This window comes from Oncorhynchus keta, chromosome 2 (genome assembly GCF_023373465.1).
Source record: "Oncorhynchus keta strain PuntledgeMale-10-30-2019 chromosome 2, Oket_V2, whole genome shotgun sequence".
NCBI lineage: Eukaryota > Metazoa > Chordata > Actinopteri > Salmoniformes > Salmonidae > Oncorhynchus > Oncorhynchus keta.
In genome coordinates, this window is record NC_068422.1 from 60,028,639 (window position 1) to 60,046,803 (window position 18,165).

An 18,165-nucleotide genomic window follows, 5' to 3' on the forward strand; every position below is an offset into this window, starting at 1 on the left:
GGCAAGATGTTACATAACAGTGGATATGTTGGGAGATTTGTGCTAATGTAGCGGTCTTTATATGTACCACAGGAGAACCAAGAAATGAAGAGTGACACCACGGCTGTCTTTTTGGCTTTTATGTCGATCTGCAATAGTATTGTGAAAAGACAGGACAGGAACACATCAGTCTCCAATACACCATCTGACAAGTTCTTTCTCTCTCAGTGTTTTCTCAGACTCACACAATCACATTCACACATAAAGCCATAATGTATAGTATAAAATAATAAACGGTCCTTAATACAAAGAATGTATAATCTTAATTCTTAGACAATAGAACCATGCCTGCAATAGTATTGTGAAAAGACAGGACAGGAGCACATCAGTCTCCAATGCACCATCTGACAAGTTGTTCTACACAGGAACATGAAAAAAGGTAAAACACATATCCTGTCTCACATCCCACAACACACATCCATTTCAGTGTTGACAGTATTAAAATACAACAACTCGTATACAAAAACACTGTAATACAAACAAGCTACAACGTGGAATCGCCTTTATCCCATTCAGACCTTAGAGGGCTAAAACTAAATCTCCCATAATGCAACGCTAGCATCAGGCGGCAGCTCTGCTAACCGTTTGCATCACAGAAAGGCATGCTAGCTAGAACAGCAATACATTTTAGCGCTCTGTAAACTATATTAATAATAACAATACAACTCTGAATGTTACATGTTTCAATAGTCTCACACTCCCTTATAACAATATCTACGGCATTAACCTTGGGATGTTTTAATTATTTCACGTCATTGGACTTCTACAAAGGAGTAATCTGCAACACATACCTTTCTCTCTCAGTTTTTTCTCAGACTGCAGAGAACGGGAGCTACAGGTAGTACCAGGGTGTTAGTAGGTGACATAAGCACTCAAATGAAATCAAATACATTTAATGAAATGAAACCCGAAGATGTTAACATCATTCAGCTACTGTAGCTGCCTACTTAATATCAACAGGCAGCACTAGTAGCGCAACAATTAAAAATAGACACCAAAAGTAAAGTTCCTGCCGATCATAGCGATCTGACTCCCCCCTTCTGTCCGAACTTGGAATATTCCTGTTCCCGGCCTTAGCCCACTGACCTTTAACCTGGTTGTTCTGTTCTGCATTGTGTACTATTCTAATAACTTGAAGTTTGATGGAATAACCTTTTAAACTCTCCTACACTACACATCCAGAATTAACATATTGTTGTTATTGTGCTTCCTTTTCAGGCTCTTTGAGCAACATTTCCAGTGATGTCTTGTCAGCCAACCTCAGCTGTAATGATTCTGGCACCAATGAGACCTGTGTGGTGGGGGAGGAGGAGATGGGAAGCCCCTACAAAGCCGTGGAGATGGTCTTCATCGCCCTGGTTACAGGCTCCCTTAGTTTTGTCACTGTCACAGGCAACATCCTGGTGATGCTCTCCATTAAAGTAAATCGGCACCTCCAGACGGTCAACAACTACTTCCTGTTTAGCTTGGCGTGTGCAGACCTTATCATTGGTGCGTTCTCCATGAACCTCTACACTGTCTACATCATTGTGGGCTATTGGCCCCTGGGACCTGTAGCGTGTGACTTGTGGCTGGCCCTGGATTACGTGGTGAGCAATGCTTCTGTCATGAACCTTCTTATTATTAGCTTTGACCGCTACTTCTGTGTCACCAAGCCCCTGAGTTATCCAGCCAGAAGGACCACCAAAATGGCTGGGCTGATGATTGCAGGTGCCTGGATACTTTCCTTCATTCTTTGGGCCCCTGCTATCCTGTTTTGGCAGTTTATTGTTGGAGAGCGCACGGTTCCACCAGGAGAGTGCTACATCCAGTTTCTCTCTAACCCTGCCGTCACTTTCGGCACAGCCATCGCTGCCTTCTACCTGCCTGTGGTCATCATGATGGTGCTCTACATCCACATCTCTCTGGCCAGCCGCAGCCGGGTGTCCAAGCAGAAGCCCGAGGCTGAGAAAAAGAAGGGCCTCAAGATACCTAACCCACTCAAGAGCCACATCCTTAACAGACAGAATAACAACAACCCGTCCCCCAAGCCCAGTCTGGAGTCGTGCAACACCCGTGAAGCTGTGAAGAATGGCAAGATTGATGTGTCTGTTGTTTCCACCAAGCCTGACGCTAGTGTCAATCCAGAAGAGAAAGAGAGTTCCAATGGCTCCAGCACAGCCAGCATTGCCCCCAAAAATGCCAAGGGGAGGGCCAACAGTGAAGCCATTTCCGAGGGGTGCCTTGGCATTGCTCCAGCACCTGCTCCTGCACCTGAACCTGCACCTGCAGCGGCAACCGTTAAACTCAACCCTGCCTCCAAATGGTCCAAGATCAAGATTGTAACCAAGCAGGCTGGTGACGAGTGCATTACTGCCATCGAGATTCAGCCACCCATCCAGGGGGGCGAGACCCGCTCTATCCCAGTCAACCGACCCCGGAAGGTGGCGCGCAAGTTTGCCAGTATTGCCCGCAGCCAGGTGAAGAGGAAGCGCCAAATGGCAGCCAGAGAGAAAAAGGTGACCAAAACCATCTTCGCCATCCTGCTTGCCTTCATCCTCACATGGACCCCGTACAATGTCATGGTGCTCATCAGCACCTTCTGCCACTCCTGTGTCCCGGACACTGTGTGGGCTATTGGCTACTGGCTGTGCTACGTCAACAGCACCATCAACCCAGCCTGCTACGCCCTCTGCAACGCCACCTTCAAGAAGACCTTTAAGAATCTCCTCATGTGCCAGTATAAGAATATTGGAACAAGATGAGCTGGAGCATACATATGGTGAGGGGTAATATTACTAAGACATCTGGAGGGCTGAGTGGTTACAGAGAACGGGAGGAGGGAGCCTCCACAGGGAGCCTCCACAGTCATGTTTATCAACTTATGTCACACTCAACGCTCCTCTGAGATGTCTTAGCCACAGAAGAATAGTAACATCTTAGCTATGTCCAAATGATACAGTATGAGTATGATGGCCAATGTGAGGATGGGGCAAACGAAGAATCTGAGATCAGCCAAAGTTATGGAGTCCAAACATGTCTCAGTTGTTTTCTTTTCCCCCCTGGACCCTTATTGTGATGACCAACAAGGACTAATTCGTATCCACTGAAACGTGGTAACAATCTTCAAAAATCCCAGCTGAACGTCTGTGGACTATAAGGCCAGGGCCAAGACTTCAGTCATCCCTCTCCAAGATACCACCACCAAAATCAGAGACCGTGAGGGCAGTGTTACATAATGTCTGGGTGTACGGGCAAAAGACACATTAAAAAGGAGCTTGGAAATCTTCCTTTATGCAACAGTATCAAAGGAAACGAGCATGAAATGTCCGATGAAACTATCCATTTTCTCCTTTCCCTCCTCCTTGAGGAATTAGAATTGATTAAGCCCTCACTGAGATGGAGGCACTCCCTCACATCAGTGAATCCTTATCATAATGTGATATGGAGAGCAATGTGGTCACGACATGATAATGGAGAACAAAGACGATATGGATCCTTTGTTATTGCAGACTGTCTAACCTCAAGGCTGGTAGCACGTACGTCAACATGCTGCTTTGCTGGTGACTTGAACTGCGTTGTTAACCCCTGAAAGTACTGTAATGCATATCCATTCACCTCCCACTGACCAAAATATTGATGTATATGTTTTGCTCAAAATTGAATCTTCAAACGTGACAAACTGTTGATGGCAGTACAAGGCCAATGCATAAGTTAACAAACAGTGTTCGGCTCCAAACAATTCATTTATCGCGTCGTTACGTTACAACGAGAAACACCCGCCGGCAACGATAAAGCTTTAATTCATTGCCAGCTTCACAATTATGGAAGTGTTGTGTTTTTAAATTTGGCATTCACTGCGACTGGAACTGCCGGTACAAAATACCAAACACTTGTTTAGAGGGGATACTTATCTCGAGAGTATTAAACATATTTTCTATGTTATCTCCTGCCTAATTATGAATGTGTAAATAGAAGGCCATTGTATGCTCTAAAAACTGCAGTTTCTCATTTCATATCTGAATGTTTGTACCTCTCTTGTAATTATGTTTGTGATTTACACATAATTTTACAAATTGAATATAAACAATATATATATAAATATATATATATATAACTGTCTGTATATGCAAGAGATATTAAGAGAGTGTATTTCTAAATTGATTTAAAGTCAGGAATTTGGGGGAAAAAATGTAACGTGTTGTTTTTTGGTGACTAAGTCCCTTATATTTGTAAATGTGCCACTATTCTCCATGTTGGATTACAATGTGTGAAGTCCCGCTTGTACCTCCCCAGCCTATATCCATATTCATAAGGTCACACCAATGATTAGGTGGGTAATATTACTAGCTTATCTAACTGGTTCAATGCATTTTCAAAGAAGGACATTCTAACAAAGAGCTAAATGCATAAAAGTAGGGATAAGTGACCCCCCCCCCAAAAAAGGGGTGAAAGGGAGAGTGTAAAACATGACCACAGTTTCCTGTAGTATGGCCCCTCCCCTAAAACAACTATCCAAAGACAGTGTACAGAGGATTGTATCTTTTTCTAATGCTTAATAAAAGATCTTGTACCATTGGAATAGTATTTTAAATGATTTGATATGCTTCCTGATTTAATATACAGTATTAATGGAATATATTTTGCACGCCACGAGTATTACCAGTCAGACTATGGAATATAGAGTTAACATTGACAGGTAGTGATATCTGTTGGAGACAATGGGAGGAGAGCCAGGGCCGGTGACCGATCAGTGACACAGTATGAGCTCATGGCTGTGCTGAGAGCCCCAGGGGAGCACCGGATCCAGCAGGAGACCCTCAGAGCCAAAGCACAGCAGCACAAATTATGGCACCACGACAGGTCATACACTCAGCAAGGCCCTGTGGGCTTTATAACAAATCTACTGGTTTGCCCTGTTTTAAAGGTAATTTGGTGTACTCATTCAACCATGCGTCTTTGACGCAATAATGATGAGACATCGCCTGACATTTGACATCATTATCAACTTGTGCCAGACATTTTATTACTTGATCTTACAGGTCAACAGTAACATAGTAGTGAACATGACAGTTCCTGAAATCCTTTTCTTATTAAAGGTGGCTGAACATACTGATTTAGCCTCGGTTTTCATTAGGAAATGAAACTGAGAATGAGATTTGGGTCTTGAAGGCGTGCTTTGATGTGGGTGTCTCTCATGCCACAAACATTTATTAAGAAGAAACACGAAACAACCAATAGTAAAAATTCAGAGTTTATTTAAAGTGGTTGATTTTTTTCTGTTCCAAGGGTTTGTGTAATAATAATGACAGTAATTACAAACAATGAGAGTACAGATGAACTGTGCGAAGGTGTGTGCGTGTGTGTTTGCAAAAATATGAACACAGCAGTCCAACTCAAAATCGCCTGACACCTTTTGAAGTATATATATTATAAAACTAATTGTTTTAACAATACCACTATTATCTTCACAAAGACAATGACTGCATTCTCATGAGCATTCAATCTCAGCTTAGTATTGTACATGAAACACGTTGAGCTGACGGTCCTCAGTTGACTAGAAAAATAGTTGATTTTGCATCTCTCTACTTTTACTAATTGGCGCACGCAATTGAAATCCACTCATCAATTCTGTTAGTAATACTAATTGGTAGTCAAGAGAAAACTAAAACAATCACAACAATGTAAGATGAACATTTTGAATTGAAAAAAAAAAAACCTCAAGCATATTATTACATGATCTACTGGTTAAGAAACAATCTCAAACAAGGAGCTTTGGTCTTGACTCCAGTTGAACTAATGTAAAAGGTGAAAAAAAAATACAACAAACTCTGGAAAACGTTACACATCACAAGGGGTTAGGTAGACTAAGAACACTGGTGAAGTCAAAGTATTTGTTTCTTGCATAATACAGCATGTCCAGAACTGGAATCTTACTAACATTATGGAAATATCAGAACACAAGCGGGCTAAGTTGCCAGGCCACCGACAGCTGGAAATATGTGAAAAGAATTGTGTTTGTCGACATTTGTGGGATATTTGGTCAATATTCAGAGACATTTAGCGTTTGTTATACTGTATTTGAAGGAAAGGCCCATTTGACATCTCATAATTCACTTGTGCATATTATGTTTGTTGAAAAAGCAAAGGATATTGCGTAATAAAATCAAACCAATCACTTGTTCAATGTGGACTCATCCACCTTTTTAGTTCTCCTTCCCTCTTCCCTTCTTTCCTGTGGGAAGCCATTGGGTCAATTCATCATAGATTCATTGCTCAATATGACGTACTCATTTGGGGATAGGAATGTTACTTTTTTACATGACTTAAATGTCTACTTCTTACCTTTGGCCTTTGTCTTGGTCTTTGCGGGGCATGGCTTAGACACCTTGATGGTGGGTTGGCACTCTGCGTTGTACAGGGCCTTTTTCAGGGTTCCAGACCGGTTCTTGGATCCAGTAGCTGTGTCACACTCACCCCAGCTCCCAAACTTATACTTGCAGTCAGCTGAAATGGCAAAGGTCAAAAGGGAAAACCGCTGAGTATCAGGAACACACCACAATAGAGCTTGCCTGGCTACCCAGACTCCTTGCTCTGGCCAAACGCTACGCCACCCCCACATACATTCGGTTCTTCCCCGCAATGAGTCTGGATCTGAGTACCTCCCCGACCCTTCACCGAATGCAAACATATTTGGGCCGTCTGATTGGTCCAGAAACTGATGGAGCCAGAACACATGTGGGGAAAGCGATGGTTTGAAAATGTGTCATTGGCTTTGATACTCTGATTGGTTAGATACAATCCAATCGCTGATGACTTTGCTTTGCACAACGCCCCCCCATGCCCCTCCCCCCAACATACAACTTCAATGATGGCAGTCTCAGACTAAAGTATGTCGTGAACGACAGAGCAGCGGAAGAAGTTGTCAGGCTATCATAGAACAGTCTGAAGATAATGTAGTTCTATAGTTTTTTGGGTTATGTCAATTACTAGGTATTTACTAAGAAATTACATGATACAATTCTAATTATGTAGTAATAAGCTATGAATGAAATGTTTGCTAGATTTTTGATTGACTGACCACCACTTTACACTTTGAGAATTATATGGCATATCAAGGGAAATGGAATCATCTATCAATGTATAATTTCTACCGCCGAACTCCTTCTTCCAGTTGCAAGGCACTTTGCATTTCAGTTTTCTCATCTGGTCGTTGCAGGTGCCCTCTCTGACACCGACTCCACAGTCTCCGTTGTTAGGCACACAGCTAGCATAGCGCCACTCAGCACAGTCAGAGGTACCACCCTTGGCCCCTTTCCCCTTCTCTGCGAAACAAAAATAACAAGATGACAGAAATAATATCAGCAATATTATAATTAGTCGTTAGTAAGGACAGGTTTCCAACTGAGGCTTTATGAACCTCATGATCGGTGCAACTGTCATGCTAATTCTACAACTGTGCATGGCAAATTAAAGCAATACATAGCAAATCCCTTACCTTTCTTGTTTTTACCTGCTTCAGTGGTGACTATCATCAAGGCCACCATAAGCACCACAGCTGTTGAGAACAAACCCCGCATACTGGAGAGAAAAGAAGAAAAAGAGGGGAAAAAACACGCCATTAACAATTGTGGCACAAGAAATAATGTTGCCATTATGTAGGTTATATTGTTCCAAAGGTCAAGCTGATGTTCCTCCATTGTGTGTCTATAATTGAGATGAGAGTTGAAAGAGCACGATCAAGGTCAACTATTGATCGTTACCAGCAATAATCAAACCAATTCACAATGAGTGGTTCTGTACTTTAGAGGTGAAAGGTGAATAAGGGATTATGGTCAAAGAGTAAAACACATCATGTTATACAAAATGCATTACATTAAACAGTTTTAAAGCTTGACACTCGAGCATGTGAGAGTGAGAACTGGGAAAATACATGTGAGAGGGCTGAAATATTACATAGATTTTTTTCCTATGATCTCATGACTCAATTTAGGGTCAATCAAACCAACTGTGAGGAACACAACCAGCAATGAGGATCAATGGGTCATGAGCCACTCACTCCACCCTTTCACTTCCCCTTACACAAAACAACACGTTTTCCAACATGAACACCAAACAAAATACAACATTTTATTTTGTGACAAGCAGTGCCAGGAATATGTTAGAAAACAAAATCTACAGTTGAAGTCGGAAGTTTACATATACCTTAGCCAAATACATTTAAATTCAGTTTCTAACAATTCCTGACATTTAATCCTAGCAAAAATTCCCTGTTTTAGGTCAGTTAGGATCACCACTTTATTGTAAGAATGTGAAATGTCAGAATAATAGTAGAGAATGATTTATTTCAGCTTTTATTTCTTTCATCACATTCCCAGTGGGTCAGAAGTTTACAATAATTATTGTTTAACTTGGGTCAAACGTCTTCCACAAGCTGACTCAACTGAGTCAGGTTTGCAGGCCTCCTTGCTCGCACACGCTTTTTCAGTTCTGCCTGCACATTTTTCTATGGGATTGAGGTCAGGGCTTTGTGATGGCCATTCCAACACCTTGATTTTGTTGTCCTTAAGCCATTTTGCCACAACTTTGGGAGTATGCTTGGGGTCATTGTCCATTTGGAAGACCCATTTGCGACCAAGCTATAACTTCGTGTCATGCACAAAGTAGATGTCTTAAACGACTTGCAAAAACCATAGTTTGTTAACAAGAAATTTGTGGAGTGGTTAAAAAATGAGTTTTAATGACTCCAACCTAAGTGTATGCAAACTTCCGACTTCAACTGTATCTATGTTGATGACACATTGAACACGATTCATGTCATCTCATTGTCACAATAGCGCTTCCCATCTTTGTGTGTTCTGGTCATTGCATTGTGCAGACCTTTTAAAGCTGAAATCCGTGAAGGATGAAACTGTCATATCCAATTGGGCTATTACAACAACAAAGTCACTTTGTTACTAGAACATCGTTGCACTTGCAATGGAAAACCAGAATATGTACCGAGAATTTGATTTTTTACCACGCTGCCTTACACGCTCCTCTGTTTCATCAACAAAACAATCAAATACATTGCTGCAAACAGCAATGACCAGGGGTCAGCTATGGGCCCACTGTGCCACCATCAGGAAAAATTTGACACGTAGCCCTAAGACCAGTTACTTCGGTACTGTTTACTACACTTGCCAAATATCAGAACTCAAAATCAAATGGATCATGCAATACAATATTCTTTTGATGTATTTTGGACCATTTTTAACGCCTTCTTCTCCTGAACCGCTGGACCGATTGGGACCAAATTTGGTATATAGCATTTATGGATGCAAGACTAGCTGAAACAATATGGCAACTATGAGCTTGCATGAATGGTTTTTCCTGTCCAACAGCACCACAATGTGTCCAAGTTCAACCATACTTTACAGGTTAGCCAGGCTGGTCATGTTGTTTGAGGTATGTTTCTGCTAAACCCTTAAAAACAAAGGCACTGGGGCAAACAGTGGCAATGTTTCCCCCTTTACAGATTTCAGCTTTTAATAGTCTAGTTCAAAAGAAGAGGGCAGCAACACACAGATAAAGAAATAGCCCTATATTTCTGAAATGTATGGATGTCTATCTTCCTACACCAACTATGGATGTCTATATCCTGTCAAGTTCTGAGTTTCTATTTATTCTCTGACTTAATTGAGTTAATGTCTATTCTTTCTGCCAACAGTCCCAGAGCGAGCAGCAGGGGATGGACGGCAGCACCAGATCACCATGGTGAATGAAGGCTAACCCACCTGCTGGGAGGTGATAGGGGTCGCCCTGACAGGGTCGCCCTCGGTGGAAGAGGCTTGGTTTGAAACCATTCTTCTGTGGGACACAGGGGAACTGCATGTCTCTGTCTGGGTTAGAAGAGCTCAGAGATGTGCCGGGACAAACAGGTCTTGTATTAGTTTGAAGAACACCCACAAAGAGTAACTCAAGAATCTGATTTCAATAACCCAAAACAAGGTTGCCTATAATACCAAATCCTTGATTTTGTGGTGGGAATCTAAAAGTATTTCACGCTTCTCCATCAAAAGATTAGGGTCCTTGTTCAATCAATCTGCTTCCCAGGGTAATAACAACCAAAGCATTCCTTCCCGTTATGCAAAAGAAGTGTTTGGAATATTATGAAGTTCTTTTTTGTGACATACAATCAACATTCAAGGCAAAGGATGAGTGTTTTCTGTGCCATAGCCTGTTGGTTATGATTAATTAGGACCCATCATTAACGACTGGCAAAATACACAAATCCTTCTAGTGGAACACAAACAATGAAGACATTGAGAACAGAGAATTGAGATCACACAGCAGCAGGGTACTAAGATGACACATTCTGGGCTGTTCACAATATGTCATGTGGATGTTACAATGCATCTTCCTACTTACACCAACTAAGATGTCAAATCGGCCAACCAAGATTGGTTCTGTGAAAGTTCCCAGAACATTTGTTAGGTTGCAGCAAATGTTCTCATAATACAACAACTCTCTAGTTGTGCTGATGATTATACAATGTTTGTATGAAACATTTGCTTGATGTCGCAAGAACGTTCCCAGAACACATTTCGTCTGTTCTTTAATGGTTCCCAGAATGTTTCATATGTTGTGGGAACCGTCTGATTGTGGGGACATGACAAAAGATCTGTTCCCAAAACACAAAAACGGTCCACTTTTGTGGATGATTACGCAATGTTTATTTTAGAATGCAAAAAACATTCACCTGATGTTATACTTTAAAAAAAAGTTATTTAAATGTCCCTAAAACATTTATTTAGGTCATGGGAATATTGTGAGGATATGACATGACAGGTTCCCAAAACACAAAATCTGTCCAGTTTTGATGACATTCTTACAATGTTCGCATCAGGGTGCACAAAACATACCCTCAATGTTCCCAGAATTATCAAATTAAGTTTTGAACAGTCCATAGAGGTTTCTTTCCTGTGTTAGTGTTATCTTACTGTTGAGGAAGTTAGAAATCCATGTAGAAACACATATGTCAATTATTTGGAATCACATAACTTATTAGACATTTATTGTACAAACATAGTTTTACCGTATTTTTTTGATAGTCACAAGCAGGGATCAAACCTGGCCTTTGGAGTGCTATCCCTGGAATGAATCGACCGCGCGCCACTGCGATGTGACTGTCACAAATATAAAGCTGTTTACACCTTTACTCTGATTTCCAGGTTGTGGTCTTTGTCTTTGCCAAAGACAGGATAACAAAATCGGAAAAATAAGTATCCTCTATTATTTCTTTCTCTTCCAATCTTCTTCTTATGCTGTAAAGGAGGGATGTTTTGACTTTTATTTTCCCGACAAAACTTGATTTCAGAATTCGTGTTCAATTGTTGCCTGGCAGATTGCGGCGAGGTCTATATAGATGTGCATATGTCCTACGACATATAGCCATAGTTTGGATCATAATTGAAGGATCCACGAGAAACATTACGCGCCTGGTGGTGCAGCAAAGTAAGTGTCCTACAGGGCTTGAAGATGGTGGACTGCATGTTCAAATCGACTTCATTACCATTCTTGTAGATTTGTTAGGACAACACCCGTATCAAGATATAATGATGTGATAAAGATTGGAATGCCATTTGTTTGAAAGTTTGGCAACTTCATACAGTATAATGATGTTACATTACACATCAAAGTTAGCAGAACATTGCAGCAATGTTTTCAGAACTAAGTGCATTATTGCTGAAGTATGTTTTCAGAACTAAGTGCATTATTGCTGAAGTATGTTTTCAGAACTAAGTGCATTATTGCTGAAGTATGTTTTTAGAACTAAGTGCATTATTGCTGAAGTATGTTTTCAGAACTAAGTGCATTATTGCTGAAGTATGTTTTTAGAACTAAGTGCATTATTGCTGAAGTATGTTTTTAGAACTAAGTGCATTATTGCTGAAGTATGTTTTTAGAACTAAGTGCATTATTGCTGAAGTATGTTTTTAGAACTACTTCTATTGCTCCAACATTTTTTTGCTGTAGTATTTTTCAGGGAATGTTATTAGAACCATAATATCATACTGTAACTTTTTTTTTAGACCACTGTAGGAATATTCCCTGCCTGTTGTCATGGGGGTTTCGAATAACATATCCATCAACATCAGCAGAACGTTCCTGTATATCTTTCCTCAGAACCAGTTCTTATTGCTCCCACATTTTGTTTGCGGTAATATGTTCTAAGAACGTTACCGGAACATTGTGTTATAACAATCCCTGGCAACCTAGTTCTTTTTTTTGTTGAGAAAATGTTAGTGAATGTTGGGAGAACATTCCAAGGACATAGCCACAGGAAGCAGGGGTGCTGCAGCACCTCCTGGTGAATTGAAATAAAAATAAATAAATATATGCTGTACATAAGCAAAGAGAAAAGATAATCCATCATTACACTAAGACATGAAGGTCAGTCAATCCGGAAAATTTCAAGAATTTTGAAAGTTTTGTCAAGTGCAGTCGCAAAAACCATCAAGCAATATGATGAAACTGGCTTTCAAGGACTGCCACAGGAAAGGAAGACCCAGAGTTAACTCTGGCCCAAATAAATGCTTCAAAGTTCAAGTAACAGACACATCTCAACATCAACTGTTCAGAAGAGACTGCGTGAATCAGGCCTTCATGGTCGAATTGCTGCAAAGAAACCACTACTAAAGGACACCAATAATAAGTAGAGACTTGCTTGGGTCAAGAAACATGAACAATGGACATTATACTGGTGGAAATCTGTCCTTTGGTCTGATGAGTCCAAATTTGAGATTTTTGGTTCCAACCGACGTGTCTTGGTGAGATGCAGAGTAGGTAAACGGATGATATCCACATGTGTGGTTCCCACCATGAAGCATGGAGGAGGAGGTGTGATGGTTTGGGGGTGCTTTGCTGGTGACACTGTCATTCAGAACACACTTAATCAGCATGGCTACCACAGCATTCTGCAGCTATACGCCATCCCATCTGGTTTGCACTTAGTGGGACTATAATTTGTGAGGACAGTGATGAAGTGCTGAATCATGGTAATCAAATGTTTTTATAAAGCCCTTTTTTACATCAGCCGATGTCACAAAGTACTATACAGAAATATTACCTGGCCTCCACAATCACCCGACCTCAACCCAAATGAGATGGGTTGGGATGACTTGGACCGCAGAGTGAAGGAAAAGCAGCCAACAAGTGCTCAGCATATGTGAGAACTCCTTCAAGACTGTTGGAAAAGCTTTCTAGGTGATGCTGCTTTAGAGAATGTCAAGAGTGTGCAAAGTTGTCATCATTTGTTTAACACTTTTTTGGTTACTACATGATTGCGTAGGTGTTATTTCATAGTTTTGATGTCTTCACTATTATTCTATGTCTTCACTACTATTATGTGGTGAAGTCTTCACTACTATTATTCTACAATGTAGAACATAGTCAAAATAAAGAAAAACCCTTGATTCAGTAGGTGTGTCCAAACTTTTGACTGGTACTGTATATGGTACTGTATATCAATAGATTTTCAACAACATTTGTGAACTAGGCCTGTATTACTCCTTTACGAGTCTTTGAGTCTTTCGTCAGCACCCACCACTCCCCCCCCACGTCGCCATAGCGGTAATCTTAGATAGTGTCCTGCGAAGGTTCCCGGGTTTGCTGGGAAGTCTCTGATGAACAGCACCTTTGTGCAATGCCCGTCACCCACGCAACTTACTAATCTAACGGCAACATTTCTTCCATCGTGCCTGAGCCAACATGTCCAGAAGATGAGCAGGGATCGTAGCCACATCCTCTCACATTGCAGTATGCTCACATTGAACTTTCGCTTGCCTGCGGGCAGCCTTGGATAGAAAGGTCAGCCACAGATGATGAATCAACAACTCACTGGAAAAGTCCGATCCATTAGAGGTTATCACCTCTCTGAACCATCGCCTCGTGTGAGGCAGAATGCCATGAGTGGCAGCCGTCTACTCACTCACCAGGGAGCTGGTCTACTGGAGAATCTACCAAGGCACTAGCGTTGTATCAGGCAACTCTACAATTGGCTTCTGAAGGTGTTGTTTCTTTACTTGACTGCTCATCAAAAGGACTGCGAATGAAAGTGATACACAATGGCCAGGACAGCCGGCCCTCTGGCACATACGCTTGCTGCTCGTCTTCAAGCCAATTGATCAAATATTCTGTTGACCCAGTAAATCTGTATTCTGTCCTCAAAAACAGTAATTAAATGTTGATTGCCAGTGAGCATAATTAAACACTCCAAGCAACCACGAATCTCTGGAAATGCCCCATTCTCAACTCCCACCACTCACTGAATCGCAATCTTTTTGTATCACTTGAAAAAAAATGATAGAGTTCCATTTTCAAGTAAAAGCTGGCTTGTTTTTTCCGCACCAGCTAGCAGTTCCAATGACATTCTTCCCCTGGCCATAAATGTCGAGGGGCTACTCCAGGCAACACTTTTGTCTTTGATGAAACAACACCCAGCAGGCCTCGTCTAACCCACTGAGCCTTGCCAAGGGTGAGGCCCGGAGCGCCCTCAAAATCTTTTATCGTTCTTTACGAATGCAGACACCCTGTATCAAAACAGAGCCTTTTCCTGGTCTCCTTTCACTCCATTCTAAAGGGCCACTAGACAGATATCCCATGCAGGGTCTTTGTTCCACACATCTGAATGTGGACTTAGCATACTGGGAGAAAGGTCACCTTAAAATACCACAGTTTAATAGAGCTAGACATGCCCAATCATTTGCAAAATATGCCTACAAAACGTTGCTATTTTTTCTTTATCCGTGCCAGTAATTTTTATCCATCAGTAATGCAGCTGTAACAGGAATGTTAGAATAGGGAGGTATCTGTGTGTAAGAGATCTTCCTTTCCCAACCATAAACATGTCATTATGAAACATTGCCCACTATTCACCCCCACCACAACTCACTTCCACCATCTACTCATCACACAATGGGATAAACATAATATGCATTGCCTGGCAGAAAGCAAAACAAATAGTCAAATTGGATCAGATACCGTAAAGATCATATTTCGATTGACTCAAATGGTGCTACCTCTAATAATGGTCCTAGATCACTAAGGTCAAATAGACAACATTAGATTTGCGGGATCAGTTCTACAACGAAACAATAGCAACAACACATGGAAAGCAGGACTGCACTGAACCTGAACAGCATAAAGTCACTCTTGTTTTTACTGCTAAGCAGCAGTCCTCGTCTTCTCAGAAAAGTCACTGACCGCAACAACAACAAAAAAAGGATGGAATGCCCACTAAGAGAGAAGCTGCGGGGTAGAGGGTCACTCTAAAGAAAGACAGTTAACAAAGACCCAGAATGTCCTGGCCTACTTCAGGAAGGAACACTGAGTGGCCAACAAATGGCTGAATCACATGCTTTATTTGATCAAATATACAAAATGTAGGTGGATTCTGGCCGTCAAGGACAAACAGCGCAAGGACAGAATGATTCACGTTACTGGCTCAAATAGTATGACTGCACTTTATCTACTATAACGTCATTGTCGACAGCTAAACATCCTCCCTGCCGCCAGTCAGGTGAAAATGGGATCCCTTCTAGTTGAGGCATGGCAGTCATGACAAAATGGCTTATTCTCTAAAAGAGACAGTGGCCTACTTACTTCCCATTCCTTCCTATTTCAACATAAGCAATGACATACTCCATCATACTCCATGAGCAGTGAGAGAATAGCAGAGGGGCCACGCACCCACAAATCTCCGCCGAAATCAGGTTGAATGGTGCATTTGAATAGCCAGGATAGAGTTTTCCCTGTCTTTTCAAAGCTGTTTTCTCTCCCCTGATTATCTGTGCCATTGCCTCGAGGTCCATCTGCCAAGCTCACACAAGCTCTAAAGCCCCATGCTACCCCTCCTCCATTTCTAAAAACCTAACCCTGAGGCACTAGCTGCATCTAGTGTGCCCAATAACTTTTTAAAATACAACTGGGGGAAAAAAACAATGATAACAACAGACTGAGGACTATCTTTTCCCCATTTCATCTCTCTAAGGTTGTGTCACTTTGAGCGTTATCTCTGACTGCAAATCATCTTTTACAGCCTCTTACACAGCCACTACTTGGGGGGGGGGGGGCAAACATAGGTGGGGCAGCCATAAATTGTGGTCAGGTAAAAAAAAAAGTTCCTGGGCAGTGAAACACAAAAAATGAGAACAACTCTTGAGCGGAGTGGATAGCAGTGAATACAAGTACTTGAGGTTAGAGTCGATTTCAATGCTCATATTGTTGTGGTGGGGGATGTTTACATTGACTTTGCTTTTAGTCATTTAGCAGAAGCTTTTATCCATAGCCACTTACAGTTAGTTGCAGCTTAAGTGAAGTGTTCAGGTCATAAAATCCATTCATTGGCCCAAACAGAAAGCAAACGATTTCTGGAACCTGAACACAATTCAAATTGTGGAATAAATGCTTATGCTTTACTTTAAGACGAACAAAGACATGTAGAAGTACACTTTCAAACTATGTTGCTTCGCTACATCTGAAATAGTAATTGACTAAACATAATAATTTATATAAAACAATAGACAATAAACAATATAAAAAGTAAAGTATCATAGCTCAAAATAGTTACAGTAGTGAGACCATACATTTAGAAGCACAGAGCCCCCCACACTACTTATCATCAACACTAGAATGTGTCACCCCTGAGGACGTTGTCACACAGTGCAAAATATAGCTAACATAGTTGTTAAACTCGAAGCAAAGCCGTTATTACAACAAAACTTAATTTGGCCACAACTTCTTCAGATCCCTAAACATAACTGCTTGCAAAGTTGTATAATTAAAAAAGTTCGTTCAATCGTTGACTTCATATTTAAGATTCAATTAAACATTTTTGATTCAACGAAAGTTTATGCCAATACGCAGTGCCACTGCGCTTTTTTGCGCAAATCGCGTGTATGGGACAAAAGTTGTGTGTTCATTACTGGCAAAAGTTATGAATCTATGCAGTAAAGCCAACACATGCTGCATAAATTATTTCAAATACCATAAAACCAAAAAAAAAAAAAACTAAATAAAGAAACATACACACAAATAAATCATCCCAAGAAAAATGAGATTTCCCAATTGAGAAATTACACACGACACGTCAGTTATTCCCCAGAGGATTCCGATGATGGACACTTATATATTTTAACTATTAAAAGTGAGTAATGATAATGTTGATTTGGGTGATACAAAGTAACATAATTTTATCACTATACATTTGGACAAATACACATATAACTTACTTGTTTCTTTGATCGTACTTCTTGGCGAGAGTTTATGGTCTTACTTTGAGCCACAATAGATTTTTTACAGTCCTCCAATACCTCTAGCCCGGCCCGCTTGCTCTTATTTGTCGCCCTCCCCTTTGTTTCTCAAAAACTAGTTTGAGCTGGTAACATTAGGGCCACATTAAATTAACCACCTCGTGACATCACCAACCCACGTGATGATTACGGGTCAAGAGACGCGTAACCCCAACCCCTGTGCACCACTCGTCTAGGACACTAACTTTTTGAAGTTTTATTCTAGTGAATCCCTAGATGTATTATTTCACAGTCATTATTCTAGTGTTCTTGTTGCTACAAATATTTTTTTATGCCTACAAATAAAAAAAACATAAAAAAAAACATTGATTACTATATTATATACCCATTCCAATTTCACCACCAGACATTATCACAGAGAAAGGAAAGCAGAATGATATGCTCAGACTACCTACTATAGACAGATACTACTATTCTATGGTGCCTACAGAATGCCTAGGGATGTATGCATCATAAATGTTTTAACACCACCACCACAGTAAATGGTTTACAGGAGGACAGGAGGGATTGAACAATCATTCGACCAAAATTCTTGGCCACCCTGATTATGTACCCAGAGAGCTTGTTGTCACACAACAGCTGCCATTAGATAGGGACCCTGGATGAGAGCCATTTATAAACACCACGTGTGAGCCAGGAGGGGGCTGGTGGGAGGAGCTATAGGAGGACAGCTCATTGTAAAGACCGTAATGGAATGAATGAAATGGTGTCAAACACACCAAACATATGGACACCACATGTTTTGACCATGTATTCAATTTCAGCCATATACAATGAGTCCGTCCTCCCGTAG

General features: G+C 41.0%; 2 protein-coding genes across 8 annotated transcripts in view; one reads left to right on the forward strand and one right to left on the reverse strand.

Annotated features, from left to right (window-relative positions):
• Positions 1 to 4,600, forward strand: part of LOC118357857 (muscarinic acetylcholine receptor M4-like) — a 158,318-nt gene extending 153,718 nt beyond the window's left edge. For all 7 annotated transcript variants that reach the window (XM_035735190.2, XM_035735179.2, XM_035735185.2 and 4 more), the window contains one exon: positions 1,258 to 4,600. In XM_035735190.2, coding sequence (XP_035591083.1) covers positions 1,258 to 2,783 — 1,526 coding nt within the window. In that variant the 3' untranslated portion in view covers positions 2,784 to 4,600. The remainder of the gene's footprint in view (positions 1 to 1,257) is intronic.
• A 656-nt stretch (positions 4,601 to 5,256) lies between these two features.
• On the reverse strand, positions 5,257 to 17,458 carry LOC118357926 (midkine-B-like). Its single transcript, XM_035735235.2, has 5 exons — positions 17,292 to 17,458; positions 7,517 to 7,599; positions 7,173 to 7,343; positions 6,364 to 6,525; positions 5,257 to 6,253 (listed from the first exon to the last, which is right to left on the reverse strand). Exons 2-5 carry the CDS (start codon positions 7,596 to 7,598, stop codon positions 6,225 to 6,227), a joined length of 444 nt encoding a protein of 147 aa, XP_035591128.1. The 5' UTR covers position 7,599; positions 17,292 to 17,458; the 3' UTR covers positions 5,257 to 6,224.
• Between the last annotated feature and the right edge of the window lie 707 nt (positions 17,459 to 18,165).